This window comes from Hyposmocoma kahamanoa, unplaced genomic scaffold (assembly GCF_003589595.1).
Source record: "Hyposmocoma kahamanoa isolate Upper Pololo Valley unplaced genomic scaffold, ASM358959v1 65, whole genome shotgun sequence".
Classification (NCBI taxonomy): domain Eukaryota; kingdom Metazoa; phylum Arthropoda; class Insecta; order Lepidoptera; family Cosmopterigidae; genus Hyposmocoma; species Hyposmocoma kahamanoa.
The window spans coordinates 9397899-9410049 of record NW_020653853.1 but is presented as its reverse complement, the minus strand read 5'-3'; the positions used below and the strand labels follow the sequence as shown (position 1 = coordinate 9410049).

The following is a 12151-nucleotide window of genomic DNA, read 5'->3' as shown; positions in this document are numbered from 1 at the left end:
ATGATTAACATTTACATAGATTGACAGAGAAGTGGTAAAGTTTTTTCGGCCTACTGTTTACCATTATTTGAAGATCTGTTAATATAATACTTAACAAGCATTGCACCCTCTATGAAAAATATAGGAATGCATGATGTGTTCTCCGTTTTGTGCATAAATGTCAATGTTAAGAGTCTATATCTCAGTTCCAATGCAAATTTTTCCCGTACATGAAGGCTCATTTTGCTTGTGTCGAGCGGAAGGGACACTGGCTTTATTGCGGATTTTATTTTTTTACAAACGAAATAAAAGCTATTTGAAAAATGTATATTGTATAGTATACGTGTTCTATTTAGTTTAGTTGATTAAAAAAAATAGGTATATGTAAATTACCGATGGAATACTGCGGTTATCTTATATAATTTCGAGCTAAGTTTGTGTTTTTTTTCTATCGCGAAAATTTTTTACGAATCTTGTTTTCACACCGTATAGTCAACAGTATATACTCTCAATTTTATTATGTGTTTTTTCCAAAGTGTTTGCTTCAAGATGTTCACTGTTATGCGGAATCAAGTATAGACTCAAATCCTTATCACATTTTTTTGTAGTTTAAGACTGTGTTTCATCACAAGTGCGATATGTACTTAGGTACTTTAAATTACAAGTACGTTTACATCCTCGTTATTTTAATAAATCAATTTCATCAAAGTTATTTTCGTAAGACTGTGTTCTGCCTTCAAAGTACATGCAATTAGAGTACAAAATTTCATTATTCTCCGAAATTCCCGCCGTCGTCGGATTGTCTCAAACAACAATATAATTAGCAAACTTTAATGTGATGTTCTTGCGCAACATTACTGAGTTATCTCTACTACGTTTGAAACGATATTCAAATGTTAAAATTTATCAGTTTCTTGTGTGGAAACACATAGTTGATATTTTGTTTGGTTAGGACGCTATTTATTTAGAGTATATGTGAGCTTATCTATGTCAAAATATTAAAGCGCCTTAGGGTCCTACAACTAAGCCCTTAATTAATCATGAATGTTTCGGTCCTCTACTAAGCAAATATGTAGGCGCCAAACCCAATGTTTATATACTGGCCTCTGGGCACTTAGCTGCGCTTTTGATGGGGATAGAGATGTTAAGGGAGCTGTGAATATAGTAAATTTGATCTGAATACTCAACTAAGTTTGATCCTTGACGGACTGCACGCGCGAAGTCGATATGTGAAACTGCATGCGCGAAGTCGATATGTGAAAGTGCATGCAGTCGAAGCCGACTGACTGCAGTCGACGCAGATTTCAAGCAGTTATTGCCGCGCGCTTATTTCAGGATCTCAATGTATTTGTTGATGTCAAAGTGGAAGATATTACTTTTAGTCTATCACTGCGTTCAGTACATTCATGATTTCACGCTCTGACGTTATTTTTTTTTATTAGGGAAACAAATTCATCACTGTTGAAATCCTCAATTTTAATTTGTTAATAAATTCACGTCCATGATCCCGGCATATACTTTGCGGTGGAATTTGTTATCAAACATATAAACAAGGGTGCTATTAAAAGAAAAAATATTAAATGGTATAAAATCGTCGAGAAAAGTTTCACAATAGTGTTTTTTTTTGTTTGACCATTAAGTTGATTAAACCTTCAAGTAATCTTTACTCCAACCTCCACACCACATTACTCCAAAGTTTTTCAGGCACAAAAAAGCATATTATGTTATCTTAACAATGTTGTTTCTCGGACTATCGTTTACATCGACTGCAGCCGACGCTTGCAGTTGAAGTTTCGATTGTAATTGCAGTAGATCACGAAAAGATAGACTGCTTGACGCATTGACTGCAGTCGAGCCGTCTATCTGTTGGCAGCCTAATATCATATGTATTGGAACACAAATACCTACCTTATACTATAATACACTTGTACTAGTACAAGTGTAGAAGATCCACTCCGGAGAACGCTCGAAAAAATTTCGTACAGTAACTATGAGCCAAATTGATTTCTACGCGCATGGGAGAAAGTCTGTATTAAGCTAACCTTCTAAAAGTCAGAAACTTTCTGTGGATGTATTGCTAAGTTTATTTATTTTGAATTGGTTCGGTAGGAAGTGGGCGAGAGAACTATTCGTAATGACTTATCGATTTAGCGTAGGTAGTTAATCACAGAACTATCTATATAACTATATCACAATTGACATTGCTGCAGAATGGAATGGAAGCGAATTTTTATAACGAAATTAATGAACTCTATGTCAATTGTGTAACGTAAAAACTAGATATGATACGGTAGCAGCGACAGCGTGAATTCCCGTGATTGCGTAAGAATTCTCCGGAAGACACGGTAGTATCGACTCTTGATTAAGTTCTTTATTAACTCAAATTATAAAATCAAACATTTATTTACGAAAGTTGTTTTTTATTTTTATATTGTAGTTGTCACGTAAGAGCAAGGGCCGTTTAAAGTTACCGATATTGATTTTATTACAACCGTTCTTCATACATTATATTAAGCTCCACTCTACAGTGTTGCCATATCCATGTAACCACAATAAAAAATACTGTCTATCTAGTAGTTTAATACTTTTTAATTAAATGACTTTAAACGAAACGTCGGTTTGTTTGAAAAAACAAATATACGCGATTTAAATCCGGAAAAATAGTTTCATTTCCTATGTGTAACAATCGCGAATACCTAAGAACTCGATAAGTCGCTTTAATCTCAAAGTATCGATATTCCCGAGACTGAAAACCTATTCTCGGGATGAAAGCCCTATTTACTATGCTATGATTAAAATTAGCTTCCATTCCCTTACACGGCAATGTAAATTGAGCCTAACAATGTAAATTGCAAAAGCACTCGTACATGAATTCTTGTAACATTTCAATTGATTAATTTTATCACATGCATATGCGCAGTGAGGCGTACTTTGAGTGTTTCGTCTACCAAGTTGACTAGGCGGTCCGTGGTCTGATAGACGGTCCTCGGCGACGATGTTTTTCGATAGCTTAATTCCTTTTTTTACGATACCAAGTGATCGGGCGAACAAGTCATGGGCCTGGTGGTAAGCAACACGCCTGTCTATAACAGTTGCAATACCACTCAAGAGCTTAAATTGCAAAATTCTGAGGGTCACTGCCAGTGCGCCCGTCACCCTGAGACAAGTTAACAAATCTCATGTGCCAGTAATTTCACCAGCACCCTTATCCTTGAAAACTGGAATGCAGCAATGCTCACATTACTGTTGGCGTTATCCATTATTGACATTAGAATAAATTCGGTGTGTAGGTACCATTCACCAATATAACAATAGTGTTTGTTTTAATAAACAAAAATCCTAGAGATAGGGACTATTATGCTAATCTGTACGAGTGCAAACCTAGTATAATAGATAGGCGTTGAATGGCTTTTACCCTTGTTCTATTCAAATGAAACGTCACTTATCATCCTTTTTTCTTTCAGACCCTTCGGATACCTTCGTCTGTTCACTTCAATCTCCACGAGCTAGAGTTCGATGACATTGATATGTCCGACGACGATACACTAGCTGCATGTCTGCGAATGTTCCTGGACCTTGATTTTATAGAGAGGTTCCATATAGATTACGCAGTTCTTTGCCGATGGCTTCTGAGTGTGAAGAAAAACTACCGCAATGTAACTTATCACAATTGGAGGCATGCGTTCAACGTTGCGCAGATGATGTTCGCCATTTTGACCGTAAGTGTTTATTGGTATTTTGAATTTGTATCACTTTTAATTTTCTTAGTTCATTGATTGTAATATAAGTGAAAATGTTGAGTTGTCTCTGTTTCTTACTTTCATAGAAAACTTGAAATAGTAGTTTATTTTTATTTTAGTTTATAAACTGCCTCCGTGGCCGAATGGTTACCATGCCGGACTGCCACGCAGAGGTCCCAGGTTCGATTCCCGGGCCGAGAGAAATAGTTGTATGGCCTACAATTATTTCTCTCGTGAGTTTGGGTGTAATTTGTGGTTGTCTATGTGTGTGTCCATGGCATCCGCGACACAGGGTTTCCCTAGTGCGGGGCTATGTTGAGTGTGTGCGTTATTATTATTATTATTATTATTATTTTGAAGTATTCCACTACACCCCACTAAAAAAAATTTTTTTTGCAGTGTCACTCTATTTTGGATCATACTTTTCAATGACCTTAGGAAATTGCTCGTTTGCAGGAGACGCAATGGTGGAAGATATTCGGCGAGCTCGAGTGCCTCGCGCTTATTATAGGCTGCTTGTGCCACGACCTTGATCATCGGGGGACCAATAATTCTTTTCAAATCAAGTAATTCCATTTGTTTCATTTACTTAATTATTACCCGTTGTTGCGGTGAAGAAAATATCTTTATGGAACTTGCAGTTGGAGATGGAAGGTTAACAGTTGAGCCTTTAACGTTTCCCTTAACCTCCTATGGCCCAGCAAACTGCAATGGAATAAGCACTAATTGTCCAATGTACCTTAAAATGTATTAAACCTAATTACATGCTTCAGGCCCAAGCAAGTATGCTATTAGTTTTCATATTTTTCTAGATACCATAGGGTTATGGTCACATGGAATACATACTGTTAAATTTGAATGCGGTATTTTCATTATAATGTAGGTTGATAGTAGGAATAATATTCACTGGATCTCACTCACTCACTTTACATATTAAGTACATTTTTATGTGGACGAGGCTTTAGGAGGCTAAATGACGATTTCGTGATTTATAACAATTGTAAAAATCTAAATTCCATTTTGATTTTATGTCACGTGAGCATAAATGAGCCACAGGAATTAAAATTAATTTATGCACCTTAAAAAAGCTTTGCTTTTATTAGTTAACTTGCAATCTGTGCAGTCTGGTAATTATCAAAGATAGGAGCAGGATATTTTTAACTGAACCTCAATTATAGGAAATGAAACTATTTTTTCGGAGCTAAATCGCGTATATTTGTTTCAAAGAAGTACAATGTTTCGGACCCTTTCTAATTTGCTTTTCATCAATCTATTTAATTTAGAAAAAATTATATTGTTAAAATAAAATATTTTGTAAAACGTAGTGTAAAGTGGAATGTTTTTTGGTAAATTAAAAATAAGGTATTTAACATTTGCAACTATAGTGAAAATTTGGATGGTTTAATATTAGACATGTTACATGACTACTGGTGGATGACTTTGCCATCAGCTGTGATCATGGGACCTGTAAAGGGTCCGAAGCGTTGGTTTGAAAAAAAAAAAAAAAATAAAACAAAATTTTTTTAATAAAAAAATTCGCATTTGAGATCCATGTTTCCTAATGGAAAGTGATGATGAGGTCGACGATAGAGCACGCACTCCTAAATAATGCCTATGAACTGTCATCTTGAAAAGGCCCAATTTATAGCGTTCAGGGATTTTTTCCTTTGCTTGCCACACCGGTTTTCATGGTGCTGCCATCTCTGAAGTCCCAGGTGCGATCCCCGGCCGAGTTAAACTGCCTCTGTTGCCGAACGGTTACCATGCCGGACTGCCACGCGGAGGTCCTAGGTTCGATTCCCGGGTCGGGAGAAATATTTCTATGGCCTACATTTATTTCTCTTGTGAGTTTGGGTGTAATTTGTGGTTGTCTATGTGTGTGTCCATGGCACCCGCGACACAGGGTTTCCCTAGCGCGGGGCTATGTTGAGTGTGTGCGTTAATATTATTATTTTACGTAAATACTTTCAATATTTCTTCAGGGCATCATCACCATTGGCGCAGCTGTATTCAACATCTACGATGGAGCACCATCACTTCGACCAGTGCCTGATGATCCTTAACTCGCCCGGCAATCAGATCCTGGCTAATCTATCTTCCGATGATTACGAGAAAGTCGTTAAGGTCCTCGAAGACGCTATCCTGTCCACTGATTTGGCTGTTTATTTCAGGTAATTGTTGTAAAAGCAATTAATCATTAAACATAGCACATAATTATATATTCATTCCAATGGTGAGTTGTATGTATGTGTTGAATGAGTCGGGTAAGAACTGGGACCTTACCATGAACTCTTATTACAGTTCAGTATAGGTTCGTAACGACAAAAAGCGGGATGGTGATATATACTTCATGTAGCGCTGTCTCACTACGATTCATTCAAGAGTTCATGGTAAGGCCCCTAGTAATGATAATTATTAAGTTAATATCTAACTAAAAACAAAAAAAAAAACAAAAAGGTAAAATGAAAGAAAGAAGATAATGCTTAATGCTAAAGGTAGCCATCGGGAGCACACGCGCCCAGTTACACGACGCGAAAATTTTTCGCCGCGCGGCCACCGCGCTGTTACCACACTTTCACGTGCATTAATGGCGAATCTGAATTCTATTTACTAGGCAACAATATTTCAATTCGTTGGAATACTAAAACCGCGCGGCGACGCCGCACGGAAGCCGCGTAGACCAAAGACAAGCCAGTCTCGCCCGCTCATTCAATTTAAAACGTAAATGCTAAATAAATAGAGCTTATTTTGCCATGACAGTTAGAAGCACGCGGTCGCTGCGCGGCGGTTGCGCGGCGTGTGCGCAATAAAATTCGTGTGGAATAAACGAGCCCTGTTGTGAACAATCTACATTCGGACGTGACTAACAATCAATGAAATGAAAACTTTATTTATACTAACATAATAAACTATAACTACTATGGTTTTAAACTAAGTGTCCTATTACTTAAAGGAGGGCAGAGTATGCACTAAAAGAAATGCAATAATATTTGGTTAGGCATGACGATACAAAAGTACAATCATTATATTTAATTATAAACTTACATCACTTTCTTTATCAACGAAACGGAAATAAAATTTAGATCAATTTCACTCTGATACTCTATATACAGTGTTGTTGCTCGTGATAAAAAACAATGTAGCCTCAAATTTGTGCATGGAAAAGTCTATTACTAACAGCATTTGTCGTGGGATAAGGAATTCTATTTTCGAGAGCAGATCAGGGCAATCACTAAAAGATAAATCTATCCTGAGATAATTCTATTTATTTATTGAACACAACGACTACAAAGAAGTCAAAAGACAAGTTAGAATAAGCGTTCGCTGAATACCAAACGTTCAAAATCTTACCTTTGACGCGCAATAGAGATGATTCCAAATTAGCAGACTTGGGGACCAGGATTGAAACAGTAAACTCAAAATATGTTAAATTTTTTTCAGCAAACGCAAAGCTTTTATCGAACTAGTGAGCCAGGAGCGCGTAGTGACGCCTGAGTGGGGAGAATGTGAGCAACGCCGAGGCCTTCTCCGGGCGATGCTGATGACAGCTTGTGACTTGGCCGCTATTACGAAGCCTTGGCCTGTGGAGCGACGCGTTGCGGCCTTGGTAGCAGGCGAATTCTTCCGACAGGGCGATTTGGAGCGTCAGAACTTGAATCTTACTCCCATTGTAAGTTGAAAAGAGTGATTAGCTTTTGAGCATACGGAAAGGTCTATTAGTACTTGGTTTCCGGTAACTTGAAAGTGACTAAAGAATATTCTTTGGGATATTATATATAGGGTTTGGGATATTATTAGGGTATTTTTAAAATACTAACTACCTTGCCGTATTAGATAACTAACATCATAAACGAGAACTTTTTGTTCCGTTACTTTACCAAAAAATAAACATTTGAGCTTTTTTTTAGATCTGTATTTGGTAGTAAGGGCACGCCATTATATCGTGACGCCAGATAATCGTGCAGTTTAAAGTGTCGTAGCTTGTATATTTCAATGAAGTTGTTCACGTGTAGTACAACACGATTAACTGTCGTTCACGATTTTTTTTGATGTTGCGACGACAGACTGTCGTGACAATGGGAAGAGCTAGAACGATATTCGTCAGACGATAAATAAACGTCATGATAAAAATGTGACGACAGGTAATCGCAGCTTCAAACGATTCTGCGATAAGGCAGCTGCTGTGAACTGATAAATTGTCGTCACGATCTAGTGGACACAGCTAGACTCGACAGTCGTTCAACGATAAAATAAACGTCCATGACACAGTCACAACAGATAGTCGTGATATGGGAACAGGCTAGAAGCGACAGTCGTCCAACGATAAATAAAACGTTACGACATAATGGAAACGTGCCCTAAGCGTCCTCTCCGACAACTTCCGCGTTTGCACAGAGTTATCACAACAATCACAATACAGTCCGCGAGGTTGTTAGTATTTCCAAATAACCCTGATTATGTGAGTGACCTGTATATAAAAGTGCTACATATACCGTTTATAGCAAATCATTTCTTTTTTCGGAGCGACCTTTCATACTTTTGGCATGAAAGTGAGTTAATTGAAAAAATGGTTTTAATTTGTTTACACCGGAAAACGAGTTTAAAAATTGTTCATAAGATTGTTAATCTGGAACTGATCCATTAAAGCTCAAATGGCTCAGACTCATTAAATGAGACTCTTATTCATATGTTAGAAATTTCACATCAATATAGCATCAAATGTCGCATTTAGTGTTGAATCTGCATCGCGAAAGACAACACGCCACCACCGTGAACAAAAAAGTAACGGATTAGCAATTGAGCCAATATCGTTCCGAAATCATTGTAATCGAACTTTTTATAAATATATAATTGAGCCGATGAAAATGAAAGAGAACTTAATTCTTGTGTGGTTATAAAGTCATAATTATTTTTCTAGACTAACAAGGCCATTTAATATTTCAAGAGTAATAATGCAAATAATGTGAAAATGTCACAACTTCCAATCTTATTTTGCGTATTCCCGAAAAGTTGGAATTTTGTATTGGGTCACTTTCATGAAATCGTTAAATTTACTATGTTTATAACTTAGTTAAATTTACTATGTTTATAACTTAGTTAAATTTACTATGTTTATAACTTAGTAGATTCAACTCTAGCTCCCGTGAAAGCAGCAAAGAAGCAAGATAATGATTTTTTTAAATTTATTTGTGGCAACAAACAGTCGTACATGAAATAGTAATTATTTACATTACATTCCTCTTAAAAATAAACCTATAGTGCCAAATGATGTAAAGAAACGACACCTAGTGTTGTAAAATAAGACTAATAAAACTCTATTCTTGATGTAGTTCCGCTACCAGACGCTAGATGGTATTGAATTTATTTTTCAGGATATAATGAACAGAGACAAGGAGGACCAGCTCCCTGCTATGCAAGTGAAGTTCATCGATACCATTTGCCTGCCTATCTACGAGGTAAGCATTCACTTTTAAATTCCATCAATTTAGCAAATTTAGTCTCGCGTAAAAATGCATAGTTAACAAGTTTCATAAATCTAAGATACAAAAACATGAAGTTGAATATAAAGTTCCTAAATCCCGATTTACATGCGATAACCCAAAATTCGCGAGAGAAATAAATGTAGGCCATACAAATGTTTCTCCCAGCCCGGGAATCGAACCCGGGACCTCTGCGTGGCAGACCAGCATGATAGCCGTTCGGCCACGGGGGCAGTTTTACTACGTGTAACAACATATTTAAATTTAACTAAGTACACTGAACCATGGAACGACTGTTCTCCTTCATGAGAGGGTAGTTATGGCTTCCAAATGAAATGAGGAATTGTAAGAATTGTGTACAATTTTAGATATTGTTATTTAATTACTTTCATTTCCATGACTGTATATTACAAAATTATTTGTTTATTTGAACTTTTTTGCCCAATTTAAACAATATAGTGCAAATATATACCATAAGGCTTTTTCCAGTGAATTATTGGGCCATACAGGAAAAAAGATAATAAGGTTGGTAAACCACGTATTTTTGTTTAAAGTGTAGACTTTAAACAAAAATACGTGGTTTACATACATGATACAAGGTTTCCCTATGAGTGTTTATTTAAGAGTTATTATCATTATTAAAAATAACATTATGTATAAGTCCAAATTTTTCCCATATTGGAGATTTCTTATGAAATGGAACTTTTAACATTTATTTCCATTATATTTTATTATTTGTTTTTTGATACTGACTGGACTATGTAACTTTAAGTACAGTGCAATAATTTATTGAATGCATACTATAGAAAAATTATAAAAAAATTATATGCCGCAATCAGGAATCACGGTGACTCAAAACTAATTCTTGTAACGCCTTTATAACTTGTGGATAACAAATAAAAAACGAATTTAATTTTAAACTGTTTCATGTATTTTTCAGGCATTCGCTGTGCTCTCGTCGTCTCTGCAGCCCATGCTTGATCGAGTAAAGAGCAACAGAGCACATTGGATCGAATTAGCTAACAATGACAAAAATAACGCAGAAAAGCTCGACTACGGCCTAGATAAGGACCAAATTGAGAAACAAGACAAATCCAGCATCAGTTCGCAGAACGTTGACGATACTGAGACGACATACGAGGGGGACAGCAGTGGGGCTGTAAGTCTTTCTTCAGAAACAAATTCCAAATACGAAAACCTCGAGAATCCTGTAGTAGGTCTTCTCTGCAACAACGTTCTCCTCCCAAGAGACCCAAACAAGTTCTGCTATATGAACGACGTGAACTAAACCAAGCGGATATTGTTGCTTGTGATAAAGCAAGTATTTAGGGGATTGCGTCCAAACCTCGTTTCAAAGGCCAATAGCGAAGCCAACTCGTTCATATAGGACGTTAGGTTTTTTTTTAGTTTATAAGGTATGTACTGTCAACGTCTGCCCCGCACAACCCTGAAGGCTAAAAATTATTTTGTGCAGTTCTATTGCATTTCAGTTACGAATTACGTTTTTTATATCCACATCGTTGTTCCTATTGGACTGTATGAAACAGAGGTCGATTACAGTGTATAAATGTTAACGTTTAAGTGTATGCTCTTCAAGTGTGTTAAAGAGAGTTGTGTGATATTTGTGTAGTAAATAGAAGATTTTTAGTCGAATTTGAAACTGATGTAACGCGAGGCGTTGTCGATAGATTATCGTAATTATTCATGTTGCATTACATATTGTATCGGAGTTTTTTCATTTTAGTTGACTTACCTCATTTGTTTAATCTTGTATTTAATTCTGTTATGTGTCGCTAGTTTTTCGTACAAATACACTGAAACAGAACTTTACAATTTATCTACGATTTATTTGAATTCCGTTTAAAGACTACAGTCTAACACATTTAAAATGAAATTAAGAATATACCAAAAACGAAACTTTGTGTATATATTTTTTCTAAATTATTTTTCATGTTTCCTGTCAATGCTTTTGATAGTAAATATAAATTTAAAAAAATTGTTGTAATTAGTATGAGAAATGTCCCATTATAATATTGCATATCTCGGATGTGAACATTTTGGAACACCCGTACTTATGTTATGTAGATGATGTTATTCAAAAGTGTATAATTTCAACCGCACAGCATGTGTAAATAAATCGATGTTTAATGGAATACTAACAATGTTATTTCGCTAAGTACTTATTATAAATTCGGGTTTATATATCAGTCACTATTATTTCTTGTGAAAAAAACTATTTTTCCGATTTTAATAGGAACTTGCCTCGCATTCATTTGAAAATATTTTTGTAACTTAGACAGTTGTGGTACCCAAACAGATATCCATTCCATTATCGTACCTTATGTTTGTGTTGTCCAGATTAAAAATGTCAATTATAAATATTCAAATTATTATAATAATCTTACTATGCTTCAGGAATCAGAATAGATTGCTTGGAAAGCAATCTGCAGCTTCGATGTTTATAAACTTTTAAACGTTTCAACACCTCCTCCTATTGCACATAATATTGAATTAAAACTTGGGGCGGATTTTTTAAATCTTACTATGACCAATAAAAATTGTTCCACAAAAATACGGAATAAAAAAAGAATATTTTCTAATTGGAATTCTCTCTATAAGCATTAGATATTTACATGAAGAAAATCTCAAATTAATTGTGGTAATAAATATGTACAAGTTTAACACATTAAGATTGCTGTAAGTATTATTAGAAGGTAATTAGATAATTAAATAATTGTAATTCACTAAAATGACGAGTTGTATGGTGTGTGAATAATATGGAGGTTGTTTTGTTCCAAACAAAAATGTTATTTATTTATGATTAAATGAATTTTGAAATAATTGGTTCGTTTTATTACAAACAATTCAATGACCCTTTATTTCACTTAAAATAGCCTGTACTGTTGCAGTATTACGTATGGGTAGCGTTTAAAGTGTCTAACATTTTCCTGG

General features: G+C 35.6%; 1 protein-coding gene across 1 annotated transcript in view; it reads left to right on the top strand.

Annotated features, from left to right (window-relative positions):
- Window positions 1-11935, top strand: part of LOC113231517 (dual 3',5'-cyclic-AMP and -GMP phosphodiesterase 11-like) — a 105633-nt gene extending 93698 nt beyond the window's left edge. The window contains exons 10-15 of the mRNA XM_026465842.1: window positions 3444-3698; window positions 4176-4285; window positions 5702-5890; window positions 7161-7389; window positions 9092-9175; window positions 10140-11935. Of these exons, the coding sequence (XP_026321627.1) occupies window positions 3444-3698; window positions 4176-4285; window positions 5702-5890; window positions 7161-7389; window positions 9092-9175; window positions 10140-10487 (1215 nt within the window). The 3' untranslated portion in view covers window positions 10488-11935. The remainder of the gene's footprint in view (window positions 1-3443; window positions 3699-4175; window positions 4286-5701; window positions 5891-7160; window positions 7390-9091; window positions 9176-10139) is intronic.
- The last annotated feature ends 216 nt before the right edge of the window (window positions 11936-12151 follow it).